We start from the raw sequence: 22,690 nt of genomic DNA, 5'->3' as shown, positions 1-22,690 counted from the left end.
AAGTGTGAATGACAATTCTAAGACCATGCACACACACTGGGTGGACCATACGCCAGCTACGACAGTGAGTGCACTGAGTCTCTCAAGGTTCATGACCGGCTAGTTACATCGATTCCATATGCTGGGACTCCATCACTATTTTACCCTGACTTTACCCCATTATGTATATTCCATCCTTCTCATAGCCAGGGTTATATGTTCACAATACTCTTCTTCATTACACCCTCCCCTTCACAATACCTTTATTTCCAGCTGTCTTTGAGTCTAGTTCACTTTTTTTCTTTACTACACCCATATCTTCATGTTTTAATTTCACTATAATTGCTTCAATGCCTCTGTGCTTTTCTGCACTACAGCCTCATCTTCACAATACCCTTATCTTGAGTAAGCTATGCTCACTATATACTCTTCCTCATCATGCTCTCATCACATCCTACTATCTTTAATAAAGTAGCTTCAAACCCGGCGTTGAACACTTTTCACACACACAAAACCATTATTGATATATAGATTATGTTTTGAGTTCATGAATGCTATTGGTCCATCTCAACACTCATGTCTGGAATTTTGCTTAGTCTTTATATCAGACAGTGCATTAGCAAAGCTGGACATAAGATATCTAGGTTTTACTTAGAGCATTGGGTGTGTTTTGGGTAAATATGAGAAATTTGAATATATATTTAAATATGAGAAATTTGAATCTATATATATATATATATATATATATATATATATATATATATATATATATATATATATATATATATATCTTTCTTTTCTTTTAAACTATTCGCCATTTCCCGCGTTAGCGAGGTAGCATTAAGAACAGAGGACTGGGCCTTTGAGGGAATACCCTCACCTGGCCCAATTCTCTGTTCCTTCTTTTGGAAAATTAAAAAAAAAAAAAAAAAAAAAAAAAATATTTATTTATTTATTTTGCTTTGTCGCTGTCTCCAGCGTTTGCAAGGTAGCGCAAGGAAACAGACGAAAGAAATGGCCCAACCCACCCCCATACACATGTATATACATACACGTCCGCACACGCAAATATACATACCTATACATCTCAATGTACACATATATATACACACACAGACATACACATATATACACACGTACATAATTCATACTGTCTGCCTTTATTTATTCCCATCGCCACCTCGCCACACATGGAATAACATCCCCCTCCCCCCTCATGTGTGCGAGGTAGCGCTAGGAAAAGACAACAAAGGCCCCATTCGTTTACACTCAGTCTCCAGCTGTAATGTAATAATGCCCAAAACCACAGCTCCCATTCCACATCCAGGGCCCACAGAACTCTCCATGGTTTACCCCAGACGCTTCACATGCCCTGATTCAATCCATTGACAGCACGTCGACCCCGGTATACCACATCGATCCAATTCACTCTATTCCTTGCCTGCCTTTCACCCTCCTGCATGTTCAGGCCCCACTCACTCAAAATCTTCTTCACTCCATCTTTCCACCTCCGACACATATATCCTCTTGGTCAGTCTTTCCTCACTCATTCTCTCCATGTGCCCAAACCATTTCAAAACACCCTCTTCTGCTCTCTCAACCACACTCTTTTTATTTCCACACATCTCTCTTACCCTTACATTACTTACTCGATCAAACCACCTCACACCACACATTGTCCTCAAACATCTCATTTCCAGCACATCCATCCTCCTGCGCACAACTCTATCCATAGCCCACGCCTCGCAACCATACAACATTGTTGGAACCACTATTCCTTCAAACATACCCATTTTTGCTTTCCGAGATAATGTTCTCGACTTCCACACATTCTTCAAGGCTCCCAGGATTTTCGCCCCCTCCCCCACCCTATGATTCACTTCCGCTTCCATGGTTCCATCCGCTGCCAGATCCACTCCCAGATATCTAAAACACTTTACTTCCTCCAGTTTTTCTCCATTCAAACTTACCTCCCAATTGACTTGACCCTCAACCCTACTGTACCTAATAACCTTGCTCTTATTCACATTTACTCTTAACTTTCTTCTTTCACACACTTTACCAAACTCAGTCACCAGCTTCTGCAGTTTCTCACATGAATCAGCCACCAGCGCTGTATCATCAGCGAACAGCAACTGACTCACTTCCCATTTCCCACGATAGCGAGGTAGCGTTAAGAACAGAGGACTGGGCCTTTGAGGGGAATATCCTCACCTGGCCCCCTTCTCTGTTCCTTCTTTTGGAAAATAAAAAAAATGAAACGAGGGGAGGATTTTCAGCCTCCCACTCCCTTCCCCTTTAGTTGCCTTCTACGACACGCAGGGAATACGTGGGAAGTATTCTTTCTCCCTTATCCCCAGGGATAATATATATATATATATATATATATATATATATATATATATATATATATATATATATATATATTGACGTGCTGTCAATGGATTGAATCAGGGCATGTGAAGCATCTGGGGTTAACCATGGAAAGTTCTGTGGGGTCTGGATGTGGAAAGGGAGCTGTGGTTTCGGACATTATTACATGACAGCTAGAGACTGAGTGTGAACGAATGAGGCCTTTGTTGTCTTTTCCTAGCTGCTACCTCGCACACATGAGGGGGGAGGGGGCTGTTATTCCATGTGTGGCGAGGTGGCAATGGGAATGAATAAAGGCAGACAGTATGAATTATGTACATGTGTGTATATGTATATGTCTGTGTGTATATATATGTGTACATTGAGATGTATAGGTATGTATATTTGCGTGTGTGGACGTGTATGTATATACATGTGTATGGGGGTGGGTTGGGCCATTTCTTTCGTCTGTTTCCTTGCGATACCTTGCAAATGCGGGAGACAGCGACAAAGTAAAATAAAATAAAATAAATGAATATAAATAATATATCTTTTCTTTCTTTTATACTATTCGCCATTTCCCGCATTAGCGAGGTAGCGTGAAGAACAGAGGACTGGGCCTTTGAGAGAATATCCTCACGTGGCCCCCTTCTCTGTTCCTTCTTTTGGAAAATTAAAAAAAAATGAGAGGGGAGGATTTCCAGCCCCCCGCTCCCTTCCCCTTTAGTCGCCTTCTACGACATTCAGGGAATACGTGGGACGTATTCTTTCTCCCCTATCCCCAGGATAAAAATGTATATATCTATATATATTCATCCCATGCTCTGCTGCTGGTGTACATACTCAATTTCTCAACAGATGTCTCTCAGCCATGTTACCAATTGGTAAGGCAGACAAATGATTTTAACATTTCTGGTGTGCTTGATTTTCCATAGGCTAATGCTGTTTTCCAAGCAACAAACTAATATGTTTTGAGTTTGGATAGTTACTGTAGGTGTGATATTTATTTTGAATAGGCTTGCATATATTGCTAGAAATCCAGATCTCTATAGCTAGTTTGAAGTAGAATGGTTTTTACTTAGGTGTGTGGGAAATAAAGCCATTACATTTATTAGTAGGAAGAGAGCCTTTTTTTTTTGCTGAACTTCCCCAAAGAAGGTTGATGTTAGAAAGGTTGATTTTGGTGACTAAGATGGTAATACTCAGGTCATGAACAGTGATAAAGGAGTGCATAGCAGAAGTGACATTGAAGTCTACACAAGGGTCATTGATCCCACCATAGGTGTGAGTTGGCTTTTGGTTCAGTGTGCTGTACATCATGTGATTTTATTAGTTAACAGCTGCTGCAGATTTGGATTGGGTTAGCTGGAGTAACCAGTTTATTTGTGACAGTTTATTTGTAACTAGTTTTCACATCTTTAGAGAGAATTGGTTCACACTAGATACAGTCTGATAGGTCTGTCTTGTTAAGCTTCTTCACTGGTGCATTTGAGTTTAGGATGTTTGTAGTAGAATTACCAGTATAGGCTTCACTATCATGATACTGCAGTCCATGTTCTTAAGATTTCTTAACACTGATGGGAACATGTAGATTGTCTGACAGGAGTTAAATGATCTAAGAATATGATAAACAAAAGAAGGTACCCTACATTTCTGCAGGCACTCTACTTTGGGCTCTGTTGTAAATTTTTGATCAGGTAAACTCCTCATGGGTGCAGCAGTGGTCTAACTTAGGACTTTGTACAACCAGTTGATTGTGCCAAGTTTATTTTAGTAGTCAAGGTATTTAATATTGGTTGTTCATGAATCGGTAGAGAAAGAAGTACTCTTTAGAGTATCAAAATTATTATTTTAAAGACAAATTCCTGCATGTGCTGACATGTGAAATGATTGAAACAAGCAGTTTTGCATAGAGGTGCATGTTCTTCATTGGGGAATAGGGATGGGGTAGATGAAGAGGTATTGGAAAATCTGGAATTATCTTTTGTTTTCCACAAGGTCATTTATGCTTGGAAGGTAGATGAGTGACATTTCAATTCTTTCTGTGATCTCGAGATCCTTTCCAAGTTATGTGCTTTGTTCCTTATTAGCAACCAGTAGTCTCTTGGTGTTGATGCTCCTGCAGTTGGAGGAGTTTTTGGCTCTCTGAAGTTGGTGAGGAGCTTCTTAGAAGCTCTCCTGAAGTTGGGGTGAGGACTTTCAGTTTATTCTTCACGCTGGCTCACTTGAAGTATTTTGATGTCTCGGTAATTATTCTCATGTTTTCTTAGTCCACTTTCTTACTCAGGGCTAGGACAGCCAGAGTTTAGACCTTGAAAAGCTCAAAGTTGATAGGTAGACGGTGCTGGGCCAGGCAAATGGGAAAAGAAGGAACATGTGAGTAAGGGGTTTGCCCACCCATGGTGGGAGCCACCTGATTATCAGAGGACCCCTTTCATTCCCTGATCTTGTACCCAACAAGATTCCTTGAGGGTCCATAGGGTACCCATGTCTGCAGATGGTGATTGATGGGTAACCTATGACTCTCCAAAGCTGTGGGTAAGTATCAAATGAGATGAGTTGATGAAGTCTTCAATCTGCTGCAATGAATGGGTCAAAAATGTATTGGATGAATATTCATATGGGGGAGCATTGGTGAAGTCTTCAACCTGCTGCAGTAAATGGGTCAAAGATGTATTGGATGAATATTCATACGAGGGAGCATAGAGGGAATAATGCTAGAGCATAATAGAGTGATGAAAGGAATAACAGGCTCAAGAGGAGGATGTCAAGAATTTGCTAGAGGAACAGGTTGTGTGTGGATATAGGAGCTTCTCACTAATTGCCTTGACTGGGCCACAGTCTTACCTTTACCTTACTACCACAGAAACAAACAATTGAATTCAGCTTTGAATGTGAAAGATATCTTGATGTTTTGTCAAGCTTATATTTTTGAGTTTCATATAAGTAAGGTTAAATCAAAGGCAATTGTTTCTTAAATATTGCATTATTCAGTATAATGTTGCATCTGTTTTTTACACAAATCACATGACCACATACAGTATGCAGCAGGGAGAAAGGACTCATTTCAGGTCAGCAGTTTGGATTTGTATGTTTTACAAGAACACTTGTAAAGTCTTAAATCATGTAGTGACCTTTATGACCTAAGCAAGTTGCTCTTTCTCACTGTTTGCAAATTGTAGTTTAGACATTTTCAGTGAATGAAATACAAAACATATACCTTATGTACAAATTTACTATCTGATTTCTTTGCTTTCATATATTTGATTTATAAAAAACATTTTATAGAAGAATAAATATTTATCACCATTTTAAACTAGTGCTTGACAATGGGTTGTACATTGAAGGCTTAATTTGTGACAATTTGAGCCAGTAATACTTCAAGAGTCAAAAAATATTCCAAGACCAGAAGTTGATTAGAGAACTTCTTGAATAACATAAAATTTTGTCAGGTCTCTTAGATATAACATGAATGTTTAATTTTCTTTAGGATGCTTGGACAAATATAGTGGAAACTCGGAATGTTCTGTTGATATCTATCTGTTCCTTACAAGTTTGATTAATTATTTTTCTGTTCATACACAAATCTGAATAGTATCTCTTCAAATACATAAAACAGTTTCCCATTATTTTCTCTATTACACAAAAGCATTATTTGAAATATTCAAGAAATTGATTCATCCACAAATTCCATAATGATTTACAGGTTGTACCTCTTTAATCCCATGGTCCGGCATGTTTTGAAAATGCCACCACTCATTTGTGGATCTGCCACTAGGGGGTGCATTGTTAGCTGTGCTAAGGTGCCAAAATCTGTTTACACTGCAGCTAATTAAGTCCTGTTAATTCTTATAGCCCCAAAACAAGTATATAATGCTGATGAATCTGCCCTGTACTGATGTCATATGCCACGAAAACCCTTGCCCAAGATACTGGGGAGTCTTCATCTGGTGGTAAGGATTCCAAAAAGGGGGTAACTTCTTAGCCACAGCAATGCTGCAGGAACACACAAAGCCAGGCTGATAGTATTTGGTAAGAGTGTTCATCCAAGGGCCTTTAAAGGGGTCAGTTTCTGTTTTCTGGCATTATCTGTGGTCCGGCAATGGCTAGGTCCCAAGGTTGCCAAATTAAAGAGGTACAACCTGTATCAGCAATTTTTATACATTTCACCCACCATAACATTTATTAATGTCAGAGGATACAGGTTTCTAAGAATTATGAAATTTAGTCTAAGTATCTTCAGCTGCAGTTTGAATCCTGGAAAGGGCACTTGCTCAGTCAACCCAATTGTTCATTCTCCCTTGGAGTTGGTCAGTAAATAGGACTAGGCTTAAGCTGGGGTTCTTACTTATTTTCCTGCCTCAAGATCCCTCTCTATGGGGCTCCCTCAATACTCGGGAAGCTGGCTACATTAACTGGGCGGACTTTAGGTCAAAAAGTGTGATGATGTGTATTTATTGGTTTAAATGGAGTGACTTCAGAATAGAATTTAGATCTTTGACATGATAGGTCTTCTAGTAAGTTGAATTTGTGTTTGTAGGTTTGTAGAGATGAGTGGTTTTCAGAACACAAGTGAGAAAGTGTCATTAATGCATGCCTTGAAGGTGTTGTTTCAATTGGGCATATATCTCGTAGGATAGAATTTAGGACAGGAATGGAAGGACAGTTGTTTAGTGTCATGTTGTTACTGTGTTTGTCTGTTTCATTTTTGGTCGGTGAATGGGGATTTTTTAGTAAAGGTTGCTAAAGTGTGAAGCAGGGATAAGGATTTTGTTTCTGCTTGAAGGATGATGTTCGGCTTGATTGTAGTATGGGTGGGAGATGAATAGTGGTATTAGAAATAATTGGGTGCAACATACATTTGAATAAGTTTGTACTAGAGGAATTTTCATTTCAATTTGTAAGTGTTCAATGGCTAGGCATCTAATGTTTGACCTGAGGGCCCTGTTTTGTGTGGTTTGCAGTTTGTTAGTTTACTTTTGAGAGAGTTGGTTACTGGGTAGGCAAGGTGCAGTTCAGGATAATGGATGAACAATTTATAGAAGAGCCCAAAGAATTTTTTTTTCAAAACTGGTGCAGGTAAGTGTTCTGAGGGTGATTAGTGTGTTTAAGGCCTTTTTGTTGATGTTTGTGGTTTGGGAAGTAAATGATGTTTGTATCATGTGTGATTACTAAGTGTTATGAGGTTTCTGTTCCATGAAAGTAGTTGACCATTCAGGATTATGGGAGGGTATATGTTGGATTCATGCCTGTCTTTGGTTAAGAGGGCGATGGTGGATTACTGTTTGGAAGCAGATGTTGTTTTGAGTGAAGCAGTGTTCTAATTGAGTGACATAATGTTGCAAAGTGTGCCCTGTAGGAGGTGATTGGATGTCACTTAGGAAAGGATTCAAGAGGTTTGGAGAAACCTTATTGTAGATCTTGAGGATTTTGGAAATGAAGCCTTTGTGAATGACCTTGCTTGTCAGCAAGTTATGATATTGGTTAGGCTTTTTGTTTTTTCATGATATTCAGAATATGTGACTTCAAAAAGATAGGACTGATCTTGAAGATCGTTACCAACCTGACCAAAAATACAAGACATCTTGGTTTTTGAAAACAGTTAATAGTTATCTAAAAAGAGGATAACAGATTTAGCAGATCTTTCTTTTTACTGTATCAATGTAAGATTACAATAGAATTATGATATCCAATATTATAGCAAATGTAGGATGAAACTCCAATATCAACCAATATGGTTGTATTTATTCAGATATTTTCACAATTTCTTTACCCCATATCAACACACTGGTCATCTTCCTTTTCTTAAAAAATATGATCTAATCTTTTAAAACAATATTTTTACCCTTTAAGAATGATAGATAACCAGTGTAAAAGTAAATCTATCCTTTTTCATATCCATGGATAAGCCACTGTGTCACTTTTATCATGGATAACATTAGAGAATGTTGCCACCACTTATGATTTAATATATGATTTTTTTTATTGTGTTTATTGATTGATTATTGTTTTGATTTTAGTCTTATAAACAATATGATTAATACAAATGCTTCAAGTTACATTTATAATGATGCCTTATGTATGTCAGCAGAAATTGGAGGTTCTGGCAACATTGATGAAAACTGCACAATTCTGTACTCATCTTGGCCTTAGGGTAAGTGAGACTGATGGTCTTTTGTTAGCATTCAGCACCCATACCTGTCTCCTCCATTACCCTACCTTGAGCTTGACCATGAAACTGTTGTAGAAAATCACTTATACATATGTTTATGACTGGAAATGCTGATACATCAATTTACATGAATGTTTGGTGATGTTTAGGGATTGATTATGATACAGATTTCTCTTGTATTTTGTTGCATGTGAACCATAGAAAAAAAGTAAGTGAAGCTGACTTTGATCGTGTGGATGCATATTGTTACATGAAAAATAATCTCTAATTACAGTTTAAAATCTTCAGTCAAGGGCTGTCTAGCATAGTGAAATTTATTCTAGATAACAATAAGTCCAACTAAACATTTTTGAAAGTATACAGCATGAGAGCAACGTTAAACTCTGCAAACAACATCACTGAAGATTACTGTCAAAGCCAATGCATTACTGTTTTTATGTTAAGTGTTGCATATGACATAATGACAAAATGTCAGTAATGCAGCATCAGGCTGAGATATCATTTTGTAACCAAAATATTTTAGGATCATAAGTTTGTCAACTTCAGTATTCCAACTTTGACTTAGAATTTAAAAGATTGACCTAGGGCATCATCAGATGAATTTTAAGTTAGGTGAAGTCCTTACACCAACCCCTCAGGTGTTCCAGGAAGGCCTTTCGACTCCCGAATGCTCTTAATCTGTAATATGTAAAAAAGTAAAATTACTAAACATTGGTAAGATATTTGGGTATTACTTCATTGTAACAAATATCTAATCTATTATGAAGTATTTACCATGTTCACTTATCTCATTTACATAACAAAAGGGGAAATTACATCAAATTTTACATGTAAAATTTTAGCGAGAAGAGAGAAATGGTTATGATTAAGATTGCACTTAACAACAAAAGAGGTATTGTTTATGACAGAATTGGGAATGAAGAGGAGTGCAAAAGTACTCAGCACCAAAATATATCTTTTAATGCAGTTCTATGATGCATGTATGAGAAAATAATCTACATCCTTCTTATATACACAACAACCCTGCAAAGGCATATTTATATGAAATGACTAGTATTTAGTCTTGAGGCAAGAATAGAGAGGTATCACTGATGTGAATTTACATTTACATCAACATAATGGAGCAAGTGTGATCTGCCATAATATTTTTAAACAATGGCAGTGTTAAGTGTCAGACGTTGCATCTCATGTATACTGTATGGAAAAAAAAATTATGCCCATACATTGTAAGCTAATAAACATTCAGTTTTTATAGTATGTGCAACAGGGTAAATTGGGGGCATGTAAGCATTGTAGTTTTACTTTATATATGGTAAATTAGCTAGATCTTTAATATATAGGTTCTGTCAGCAAGCATGGTAGGAGTAGAGGTATAACTGTTTCTGAGTAGTAGCCATTAGAAAACCCATTCCCTTCTATCTGATTACCAAAATAGCTTTCAGAGTGCAAGGTCAGCTGGTAATCTTCCCCTGTATGTGATTGAACTCTTCTTCTCCTTTAGAGATTTTGATGAACCTTTTATTGTGGCCCTCAACATCTCCAAACCATGTAACTGGATGTAACATTAGTCTTTGCTCTCCAAACTTCCTTTTTTTGGCTGTTATGATTCTTGTTCCCAGGCATATAGCTTCCTCTTTAGAGAGTCCATTGTCCCCAAGAGTTCTGTCCTATTGCTTACTTTTTCTTTTCGCCTTGAGTGATCTCTTTTTGTCAACGGCTAATTGTTTTCAGTCTTGTGCTAATGATTCCACTCTACATACTTCAGCTCATTTCTCCTCTCCTCACTCAGATATTATCTTTTTTGTAGCAAAAATATCTTCTCCCTTAATTTAGACTTGTGGAGTATATTAGAATGGGAAAGCAGAAACCAGGTTAAATTTAGTTATGTTAAAATGCATTATCTACCTGTATCTCTTTCTAAATGTCACTCTTTTGTGCCTGCTTAGTTTTGAAGCACTACAATTCAAATTGTAGTAGCATAAACATGTTGGGCATAGCCATATCATCCATTCTATCATGGAAACCCCACATAATCTACATCACAGAGTCTGCCTCCTTAATGCTGGGGTTGTTGTAAATTGTTGCAGTTTTTCACCTGTCAACATTGTGGAGTACTTATTACAGTTACAAGGCAGCTCTTCCTCCACCTCTTTATAAGCCAGAGTGGAATCAGAAGCCTTAGGAGGGTCCTCAGGACTGAGAATTATCAAGGAAAAATCACCAGTTAATTGGAAATACAGTATTAAGAAAAGGAGAAAGAAAGGAAGGGGGGTGGGTTAAATTAAACAATTTGTCACTGTACAGACATCTGAATTTGGTAGGTATTCCTAACCCCACTTGTACAAAGTTACAGCACAAATGAAAAGTCACCTTTGGCAAGGCTGTATCACTTGGAGTACAGTCTGGTCAAAGAACTCATTCCATAGAATTCCATCATTTCCCTACAACTCAAAGTAGTGCTGCCTTGGAGCTTCAGGAGCTCATGAAAAGAGGTCCTAGGTAACACCAGGATCCTTTCTTAAGAATAGTTCCTGAGCAATTATTTTTTTTTTTTTTCTTTTTTTTTCTTTTTATACTTTGTCGCTGTCTCCCACGTTTGCGAGGTAGCGCAAGGAAACAGACGAAAGAAATGGCCCAACCCCCCCCCCATACACATGTATATACATACGTCCACACACGCAAATATACATACCTACACAGCTTTCCATGGTTTACCCCAGATGCTTCACATGCCCTGCTTCAATCCACTGACAGCACGTCAACCCCGGTATACCACATCGCTCCAATTCCCTCTATTCCTTGCCCTCCTTTCACCCTCCTGCATGTTCAGGCCCCGATCACACAAAATCTTTTTCACTCCATCTTTCCACCTCCAATTTGGTCTCCCTCTTCTCCTTGTTCCCTCCACCTCCGACACATATATCCTCTTGGTCAATCTTTCCTCACTCATCCTCTCCATGTGCCCAAACCACTTCAAAACACCCTCTTCTGCTCTCTCAACCACGCTCTTTTTATTTCCACACATCTCTCTTACCCTTACGTTACTCACTCGATCAAACCACCTCACACCACACATTGTCCTCAAACATCTCATTTCCAGCACATCCATCCTCCTGCGCATCACTCTATCCATAGCCCACGCCTCGCAACTATACAACATTGTTGGAACCACTATTCCTTCAAACATACCCATTTTTGCTTTCTGAGATAATGTTCTCGACTTCCTCACATTCTTCAAGGCTCCCAGGATTTTCGCCCCCTCCCCCACCCTATGATCCACTTCCGCTTCCATGGTTCCATCCGCTGCCAGATCCACTCCCAGATATCTAAAACACTTCACTTCCTCCAGTTTCTCTCCATTCAAACTCACCTCCCAATTGACTTGACCCTCAACCCTACTGTACCTAATAACCTTGCTCTTATTCACATTTACTCTTAACTTTCTTCTTCCACACACTTTTCCAAACTCAGTCACCAGCTTCTGCAGTTTCTCACATGAATCAGCCACCAGCGCTGTATCATCAGCGAACAACAACTGACTCACTTCCCAAGCTCTCTCATCCCCAACAGACTTCATACTTGCCCCTCTTTCCAAAACTCTTGCATTCACCTCCCTAACAACCCCATCCATAAACAAATTAAACAACCATGGAGACATCACACACCCCTGCCGCAAACCTACATTCACTGAGAACCAATCACTTTCCTCTCTTCCTACACGTACACATGCCTTACATCCTCGATAAAAACTTTTCACTGCTTCTAACAACTTTCCTCCCACACCATATATTCTTAATACCTTCCACAGAGCATCTCTATCAACTCTATCGTATGCCTTCTCCAGATCCATAAATGCTACATACAAATCCATTTGCTTTTCTAAGTATTTCTCACATACATTCTTCAAAGCAAACACCTGATCCACACATCCTCTACCACTTCTGAAACCACACTGCTCTTCCCCAATCTGATGCTCTGTACATGCCTGAGCAATTATAAACATATAGATTTGGCATTCATGCCAAGGCTGTACCTTCCCGTCATGCTGTATAGATAACAATTATTCTAGGATTCTTTCATAATCCTAATTGTAGTTGCTTCTTAATTAAGGCATCTCTGCATACCAGTAAAGCATGCCCTCCAACATAAATGATGGTGAGACAAATCAACCCAGGCTAGTACAACTAGAGATCCAACACCATCAGTCAAAACAACCGATCAAACTACTGTCTATATATTATATTTTTTATTATACATAATTGCTGTTTCCCTGTGTCAGTGAGGTAGCACCAGGAAACGGATGAAGAATGGCCCATCCACTCATATACACACACACACACACACACACACACACATATATATATATATATACATATATATATATATGTGTGTGTACGTGTAGGAAGAGAGGAAAGTGATAGGTTCTCAGTGAATGTAGGTTTGCGGCAGGGGTGTGTGATGTCTCCATGGTTGTTTAATTTGTTTATGGATGGGGTTGTTAGGGAGGTGAATGCAAGAGTTTTGGAAAGAGGGGCAAGTATGAAGTCTGTTGGGGATGAGAGAGCTTGGGAAGTGAGTCAGTTGTTGTTCGCTGATGATACAGCGCTGGTGGCTGATTCATGTGAGAAACTGCAGAAGCTGGTGACTGAGTTTGGAAAAGTGTGTGGAAGAAGAAAGTTAAGAGTAAATGTGAATAAGAGCAAGGTTATTAGGTACAGTAGGGTTGAGGGTCAAGTCAATTGGAAGGTAAGTTTGAATGGAGAAAAACTGGAGGAAGTAAAGTGTTTTAGATATCTGGGAGTGGATCTGGCAGCGGATGGAACCATGGAAGCGGAAGTGGATCATAGGGTGGGGGAGGGGGCGAAAATTCTGGGAGCCTTGAAGAATGTGTGGAAGTCGAGAACATTATCTCGGAAAGCAAAAATGGGTATGTTTGAAGGAATAGTGGTTCCAACAATGTTGTATGGTTGCGAGGCGTGGGCTATGGATAGAGTTGTGCGCAGGAGGATGGATGTTCTGGAAATGAGATGTTTGAGGACAATGTGTGGTGTGAGGTGGTTTGATCGAGTAAGTAACGTAAGGGTAAGAGAGATGTGTGGAAATAAAAAGAGCGTGGTTGAGAGAGCAGAAGAGGGTGTTTTGAAATGGTTTGGGCACATGGAGAGAATGAGTGAGGAAAGATTGACCAAGAGGATATATGTGTCAGAGGTGGAGGGAACAAGGAGAAGTGGGAGACCAAATTGGAGGTGGAAAGATGGAGTGAAAAAGATTTTGTGTGATCGGGGCCTGAACATGCAGGAGGGTGAAAGGAGGGCAAGGAATAGAGTGAATTGGATCAATGTGGTATACCGGGGTTGACGTGCTGTCAGTGGATTGAATCAGGGCATGTGAAGCGTCTGGGGTAAACCATGGAAAGCTGTGTAGGTATGTATATTTGCGTGTGTGGACGTATGTATATACATGTGTATGGGGGTGGGTTGGGCCATTTCTATTGTCTGTTTCCTTGCGCTACCTCGCAAACACGGGAGACAGCGACAAAGCAAAAAAAGAAAAAAAAAATTTATATATAAGATTATTAGTGAAAGAGAAGAGAGAGGCTTTTGAAATAAATAAATATATATATAGGTTTGCGGCAGGGGTGCATGATGTCTCCATGGTTATTTAATTTGTTTATGGATGGGGTTGTTAGGGAGATGAATGCAAATGTTTTGGGAAGAGGGGCAAGCATGCAGTCTGTTGTGGATGAGAGAGCTTGGGACGTGAGTCAGTTGTTGTTTGCTGATGATACAGTGCTGATGGCTGATTCGGGTGAGAAACTGCAGAAGCTGGTAACCAAGTTTGGTAAATTGTGTGAAAGAAGAAAGCTGAGAGTAAATGTGAATAAGAGCAAGGTTATTAGGTACAGTAGGGTTGAGGGACAAGTCAATTGGGAGGTATATTTGAATGGAGAAAAACTGGAGGAAGTGAAGTGCTTTAGATATCTGGGAGTGGATTTGGCAGCGGATGGAACCATGGAAGCAGAAGTGAATCATAGGGTGGGGGAGGGGGCGAAAGTTCTGAGAGCGTTGAAGAATGTGTGGAAGTCAAGAACGTTATCTTGGAAAGCAAAAATGGGTATGTTTGAAGGAATAGTGGTTCCAACAATGTTATATGGTGGCGAGGCGTGGGCTATAGATAGAGTTGTGCGGAGGAGGGTGGATGTGCTGGAAATGAGATGTTTGAGGACAATGTGTGGTGTGAGGTGGTTTGATTGAGTTTTTAATGAAAGGGTAAGAGAGATGTGTGGTAATAAAAAGAGTGTGGTTGAGAGAGCAGAAGATGGTGTTTTGAAATGGTTTGGTCACATGGAGAGAATGAGTGAGGAAAGATTTTACAAAGAGGATATATGTGTCAGAGGTGGAGGGAACAAGGAGAAGTGGGAGACCAAATTGGAGGTGGAAAGATGGAGTGAAAAAGATTTTGAGTGATCGGTGCCTGAACATACAGGAGGGTGAAAGGCATGCAAGGAATAGAGTGAATTGGAGCAATGTGGTACACCGGGGTCGATGTGCTGTCAATGGATTGAACCAGGGCATGTGAAGCCTCTGGGGTAAACCATGGAAAGTTGTGTGGGGCCTGGATGTGGAAAGGTAGCTGTGGTTTCGGTGCATTATACATGACAGCTAGAGACTGAGTGTGAACGAATGTGGCCTTTGTTGTCTTTTCCTAGCGCTACCTCATGCACATGCGGGGGGAGTGGGTTGTTATTTCACCACTTCTTGTTATTACATCCCCATTAGCCCCCTTCACCGATGTTCCTATTTGTTTTCGTCTTACGCACTTTATTTACCCCCTTCCAAAACATCTTTTTATTCTCCATAGAATTTAATGATACTCTCACCCCAACTCTCATTTGCCCTCTTTTTCACCTCTTGCACCTTTCTCTTGACCTCCTGCCTCTTTCTTTTATGCATCTCCCAGTCATTTGCATTATTTCCCTGCAAAAATTGTCCAAATGCCTCTCTCTCCTCTTTCACTAATAATCTTACTTCTTCATCCCACCACTCACTACCCTTTCTAATCTGCCCACCTCCCACGCTTCTCATGCCACAAGCATCTTTTGCGCAAGCCATCACTGCTTCCCTAAATCCCATTCCTCCCCCACTCCCCTAACGTCCTTTACTCTCACCTTTTTCTGTTTTGCACTCAGTCTCTCCTGTTACTTCCTCACACAAGTCTCCTTCCCAAGCTCACTTACTCTCACCACTCTCTTCACCCCAACATTCTCTCTTCTTTTCTGAAAACCTCTACAAATCTTCACCTTCGCCTCCACAAGATAATGATCAGACATCCCTCCAGTTGCACCAACAATCACCCATCTCTCTCCATCCACTTTCAGTATTACCCATATCAATCTAGAGTTTACTTTCTTACACTCCATCACGTACTCCCACAACTCCTGTTTCAGGAGTAGTGCTACTCCTTCCCTTGCCCTTGTCCTCTCACCATCCCCTGACTTTACTCCCAAAACCTTCCCAAACCACTCTTCCCCTTTACCCTTGAGCTTCATTTCACTCAGAGCCAAAACATCTAGGTTCCTCTCCTCAAACATATGGGGAGAGGGGGTTGTTATTTCATGTGTGGCAGGGTGGCAACGGGAATGAATAAGGGCAGACAGTATGAATTATGTACATGTGTATAAATGTATATGTGCGTGTGTGGATGTGTATGTATGTACATGTGTATGTGGGTGGGTTTGGCCATTCTTTCGTCTATTTCCTTGCGCTACCTTGCTAAAGCGGGAGACAGCGACAAAGTATAATTAATAAATAAATATAGATCATTTTTATTTCATTTTATTATACTTTGTCGCTGTCTCCCACATAAGCGAGGTAGCGCAAGGAAACAGACGAAAGAATGGCCCAACCCACCCACATACACATGTATATACATACATATATTATTTCATATTTATTATACTTAATCACTCTCCCGTGTCAGTGAGGTAGTGCAAGGAAACAGTTGAGGAGTGGCCCAACCCACCCACATACACATGTATATACATAAACGCCCATGCACGCACATATACGTACATATACATTTCAACGTATATATGCATATACAGACATATACATATATACACATTGGAAAGGATCACAATTTTGTGCGTGATCAAGATATTCCTAGGAATATATACACATGTACGTATTCATACTTGCTGCCTTCATTCTTCATCCTTCATCTGTTCACAGTATATATGTATAATAGTAGTGCTAGGGAACACTAAACATAAGATGAGAAAAACCTTTCTCAGGAACTGGCAGAGAAGTGATTAATAAGGTGTTTGTTGATGATAGAAGATAAGTGCTCCATAAATTGTTATGGCTAGTGTTTAACAAGCTTCTACACATAAACTGCATTTAAGCTGTGTGGCTGAACTTGGACACAAGAATAATGAAGCTAACAGACTCCTTGATAATTCAGTGATGATACAGTTAAGAACAGTAAGAAAAGTTCTTTTGCTTTCATCAATAATAGGCTTTTTAGATGAAAAACAGAACAATTCTCTAAAGTCTTAACAGATACCTAGTATTTTTATTTAGATGCAAACATTCATTGAAAACCATATTTTGATATTCGAAACTACAGTTTCACCGTCTGTATAAAGCTTCCTGTAACCAAACAATGCTAGGGTATTGCTATTTGATTACAAAAGACAGGGAAATAACAACACAACACCTGCTGATATAATAAGTATCACACCTGCAAAAACAGCAAAGCACTAACAAAGACCGAGATATGAAGCAGAGACTGGAGGAGCACTCTCCAAGAACCTTTAGTTGGTCATATTCTTAGTAACTTGGTGATCCCATAATAACTGTTGACAGTGAGTATCCTTGTTTATGATGAACCAAGATTGGCCCATGTAGCAAGCCTGACAGGATACCTTGTGTTCTTTTCTCCATCTTTTGCACTTGTAACACTGATGCAGGTTATCATTACAATGTACTACTTAGGGGATATACTGACACTCTCAATCCAAAATGGAAGTCATGTCTTCTCATCATCTCAGGATCATCATGGTATAGCAGCTTTTTTATTATTTCCATTTCATTTCAACAAATTCCTGCAGCTAAAGCACTTGCCTTAACCTTTCCAAAATATCAATTTCATAGAGGCAGTGCAGCTAAGAATATTCATAGATACTGAAATCTTGGAATCTGGTTAGTCATGTAAGAGGTAATATTTCATTGATAACCTCAGTGATGCCTTTGCAAATGAAAAAGGCATTATTTGTGTCATGTCACTGAGTGAGCACTCTTAGATCACTTGAGGATTTTAGAGAACCTCTTGTACAAAACAAAAAATGTTAGCATAGATAAATTGGCTGCTAAAGAATCATGTATGTGAAATAATAATAATTTGCATGATGCTTATTCCATTCCTTAAAGTAAAAGCGACCAAGTAAAGCAAGAGGAACAAAAGCTTACCATATGTACCAGATCTACATCAGGCATACAGCTACTGTCACAATAGCACAGCACTAAGGCCTTCACTAGATACTAAAGGCGGGAATAAATAAGAATTAAGACAACGGCAGAAGGTTTCTGTGATGTTACTACTACCGGTCTTGGAACTACAGAATTCTAATGCAGTCTACCACGTGGTCTTGCACAAACACATGACTAACCTCAACTGATATCAAAACTTGGGTACATGTTTACTCCAGTTGGGCCATTTTGGAAGTTCTTGTAACAAATAATCGGGTTTCCCTGGAAGAGCATGGTCCAGTCTTATGCCATGCATTTCATGATCCTGAAATGTTTGTGGGGAAATAAAGGGGATCACGTTTGATTTCTGGCTGAAGAAAGGACTGTAAATATGATAGAAAACAGGAATAAGTTTGTTGTAGTCGGCAGCTGTTCTGGTGGACTGAAAACAAATAATGGATTTAAATTAATCCATTACTTCACTAATTAAATAAAGGAGATAATGTGTAGACAGAATCAGACTTTTGACAAAGTCTCAGTGTCTTTTGATTGATGCTTTGTAGCACTGAAGGTTTGAAGGAAGAGAATGGGCTGCTATCAGAATAGCAACTAAGGAAATGCTACAGAACATTATTGCTGCTGACATACAGACCTTGTGTTTTAAGCATGCATTATTTATGTTTCTTCTATAAGAAAGTAAATCTATGTTTTCATTTATGAGTAAAAACTAGAATCTTGGGTATGGGATTACTTTTAGTGTTCTTGAGAGTGTATACAAGATGTTTTGTTGATCTGAAACGCCAAGAATATTTTTTTTCTGTTACGATGAAATTTAATAATAGCATCATCCTCTTAATGATATAACTTTCCCATAGGAACTAACATACTTCTCATAATGCTTATTTTCCACAAATATAAGAAATGATAAATCTCAGTGAAACTTTTTCTTACCTATGGTCAGTTTGTTACAAATATGGTTCCAGTCATCAGTTTCTTTCCTGTTTGTGGTAAGAAATAGAATATATTGTTTTATTGCAATCAGTGCTTGTTCACTGCAGACTAACCATATGTTCTGGTATGCGTCCTGAGCGTTTCAGTTGTTCCTTTGTGGGACTCCGATACCTGAAGGCTTCAGGCACCTCCTCCCCTGTCCCTGAGTCATAGCTCATGCCACCTGCTGAACTCCCACTCGAACTCATTCGTGAACTGTTGGCAGTTGACCGTCGCTCAATGTAGATCCCTTCATCTGAGTAGGCTCCACCAGATGACAGGCTGCGGCTGCGAAAGTTAAAAGGTTAGAGGAGCCACATTGTGGTGTGGCTGAGAGGCACTGTTAGGTCTTTTACAGTATAAATACTTCATTCACTATAACACACTGGAAATGAATTGAGGATATGTGTGATGGTATAATCTGTATGTACATGAACATAATCCACTCCATGTAAATGGAAACATTTCAAAGTATGATAGATTTATAGACTGGTTATGTAAAACAACCAAGAACTGAGCGGTGATGGGAACAGAAGGCTGTTGGGGAAATATCTAGAGCTGAATTTGATAAGTACAATTCTTAGAACACTTAATGTTGGATGACCTTCATTTTTGTGATAACTGAGAAAGCAAATTATATTTGCATGTAAGAATTATACGTTTGATCTATTCATTTTGAAGTATGATAATATGAATTTCAAAGTGCTTGAGATTAGAATCACAAGGCAGTGCCCTGAGTAATGAATTCGGTTATCAGTTTCAGCTATCTTACATGAGAAGAGTTAGAAACCAAGACAACATATCCTTATTTAGTATGAAGACTAGGGCTGTTAGATTTAAAAGGTTTATTTCATAATATTTCATAAATTGATACACAGTGCATAAAAGATCAAAAGAGTCTGGGAGTTTCAGATGAGGCAGTGGTAGATACTGGATACTAAAGACAGAAAGTGATTTTTTTTTAAGTAACCATTTATCTACAAAATTTTACCATTCTCTTTACTGTGGATGCTAACCTTTTTTTTATCATATTGCATACCTACTATCACATCTTGGCATTTCACAGATTATGATAGTAACACCTGTATGTTGGCAGAACCCCTAAATTGTAAATGCTGTTACAGATACATTGATACTATCATTGGCATCAGAAAGAATATTTATTTGTACAAGTAAGGCTGGATTTTTTCATCTTTTGTCAAGGACAATTGATCAGATACCCTAGCAAGTATACTTAAGTGCATAGGATGAGGAAGAAATACCTGCAGATAATGGCATGGATATTACTGAGAGATAATGGCCAAGACACCTTCCTTTATGTGACTGCATAACATTTACTTTTTAAAGATGATAAAATTGATCACCGTTTTGATGCTGATGTGAAGAACCAAGTCTAATTCGGGCAGAAACACTTACTTGCGGTGTTTAGCCAAGGAGGCAATGGTGCCATCTAATGACTGCTCAAAGTGGATGGAGCTGTAAGTTGGCTGTTTTGAATCTGTCATCTGTTGAAAGGAAAATATGGTGGAGATATGATGAAGTACTTATCTGCCTGTGAGCAACTGGGATGAGGCTTTGCTATGAGGCAGAACAAGCATACAGTGTGTACCATATGAGATGGAGCCCCACTTGGGTAGAACTCTCTCCCTTTACCATACTAACAGATAAATAAACCACTTGTTTGATAATACTGTTACTCTATACTGCCACAAGTATTACATAGTTGTAAATTTTGTTATATGACCACTTTCAAAAAGTTATTATTTTTATATTTATTTATTTTGCTTTGTCGCTGTTTCCCGTGTTAGCGAGGTAGTGCAAGGAAACAGATGAAAGAATGGCCCAACCCACCCACATACACATATATATACATACATGTCCACACACGCAAATATACACCTATACATCTCAACATATACATATATAAATCCACACACAGACATATACTTATACACACATGCACATAATTCAAACTGTTTGCCTTTATTCATTCCCATCGCCACCCCACCATACACGAAATAACAACCCCTTCCCCCCCTCATGTGCGTGAGGCAGCACCAGGAAAAGACAACAAAGGCCCCATTCGTTCACACTCAGTCTCCAGCTGCCATGTAATAATGCACCGAAACCACAGCTCCCTTTCCACATCTAGGCCCCACAGAACTTTCCATTGTTTACCCCAGATGCTTCTCATGCCCTGGTTCAATTCATTGACAGCACGTCAACCCTGGTATACCACACGTTCCAATTCACTCTATTCCTTGCACACCTTTCACCCTCCTGCATGTTCAGGCCCCGATCACTCAAAATCTTTTTCACTCCATCTTTCCACCTCCAATTTGGTCTTCCACCTCTCCTCGTTCCCTCCACCTCTGACACATATATCCTCTTGGTCAATCTTTCCTCACTCATTCTCTCCATGTGACCAAACCATTTCAAAACACCGTCTTCTGCTTTCTCAACCACACTCTTTTTTATTTCAAAAAGTTCTCAACTTTTTTTTTTAGGATTCTTTTTTTTTTAGGATACTGAATAAACTATCTTTTATGCTGGACATTCAAATCTTTTCATTTGGTGTATGAAAGAAGTTGTGGAAGTGAATGAGCTGGGAAACAAGGGCTGTGTGTAGAGTTAACAAAAGATTGAATGATAAATGCCTCAGGGTGAGTAGATAAAACAAAGGGAATGAAGAATGATTGGAAGATAGAAGCAGTGTTTTCATGTGTGATTTTAGTGAGATGTGGACCTTTGAGAAAGGGTAGCAGGTGGTGAGATGAGCAAGTTAAATTGTTGGTGGAAAAGGAAAGAGAGGTATAGGGACTGTATCTGCAGGAAAGGAGTGTGAGTAATTGGGAGGAGTTTAAAAATGAGTAGCAAGAGATCAAGAGAAAGCTACAAGAGCTTAAAAAAGAAGACTGAAGAGACATGGGATGACTGTGTATAAACTGGATATCAGAAAGAATAAAATATTTTGGAAGGAGGTGAAGAGTTTGAGGAGGAAATGGGAATGTTGATAGTATGGGTAAAGGATGGGGAAGGAGTAACTGGTAAAGAAGGTGGTTTAAGTATTTTGTTACATGTGGTGTGTTTAGGGTGAGATGGTATTTGGAGTGAGAGAGTCCCAGAGAATGTTATGGTGAATAGAAAGGAGGTAATGAATGCTTTGCAGAGGATAAAATATAGAATAGCAAAGCAGGTGGAATGGATGGGGATTACAGTTCACTTTCTCAAGAAAGGAGATAATAGGGTTCATGATTTGTTAGTCAGGGTAATAACTATTTATTTGCTATGTTGAACTGCCTATGGACCAGCAGATTGCTTGTATAGTGCCTTTTATGAAGACAAGGGGACAAAAATGAATGACTGAATTACAGAGTATATTTTGTAAAGAAGTATAGGGGAGTAATAATTGAGAGGGTGGTGGCATGCAAAGAACTTTTGATTCTTGAGGAGCAAAGTGACTGTAGGAAAGGTACAGGATACTTGGAATAGATGTTTGCTTTGAAAAATTTTTGAGAGGTATTTGTAAAAGGTGTGGAATATTAAGCAAGGGAAAACACAAGGTAGTGTTAGCAGAAAAACCTTGTGTATGGTGCTATGAATATATTGGGCAAATGAAAGGTTACTAAATGCAAAGGAGTTTTTATCAGGGCAGTAAAGCATGTGTACAAGTAGGAAGGTGAGTGGTTCCTGGTGTGCTTTAAGATGTGTGATGGCACCATTTTCT

General features: G+C 39.1%; 1 protein-coding gene and 1 long non-coding RNA gene across 3 annotated transcripts in view; one reads left to right on the top strand and one right to left on the bottom strand.

The window, feature by feature from the left end:
- LOC139755403 (uncharacterized) overlaps positions 1-22,690 on the top strand; it is a 152,967-nt gene that overhangs the window by 110,894 nt on the left and 19,383 nt on the right. For both annotated transcript variants that reach the window (XR_011714093.1, XR_011714094.1), the window contains exon 3: positions 8,423-8,485. This is a non-coding gene — a long non-coding RNA (uncharacterized lncRNA). The remainder of the gene's footprint in view (positions 1-8,422; positions 8,486-22,690) is intronic.
- The window catches only part of LOC139755399 (uncharacterized), a 204,972-nt gene continuing 191,288 nt past the window's right edge, over positions 9,007-22,690 (bottom strand). Inside the window, exons 53-55 of the mRNA XM_071673671.1 lie at positions 20,380-20,468; positions 19,038-19,251; positions 9,007-9,181 (exon numbers count right to left, since the gene is read on the bottom strand). Of these exons, the coding sequence (XP_071529772.1) occupies positions 9,125-9,181; positions 19,038-19,251; positions 20,380-20,468 (360 nt within the window). The 3' untranslated portion in view covers positions 9,007-9,124. The remainder of the gene's footprint in view (positions 9,182-19,037; positions 19,252-20,379; positions 20,469-22,690) is intronic.

This window comes from Panulirus ornatus, chromosome 19 (assembly GCF_036320965.1).
Source record: "Panulirus ornatus isolate Po-2019 chromosome 19, ASM3632096v1, whole genome shotgun sequence".
NCBI classification, from domain to species: Eukaryota; Metazoa; Arthropoda; class Malacostraca; order Decapoda; family Palinuridae; genus Panulirus; species Panulirus ornatus.
This window is presented reverse-complemented; position numbering and strand designations above follow the sequence as displayed.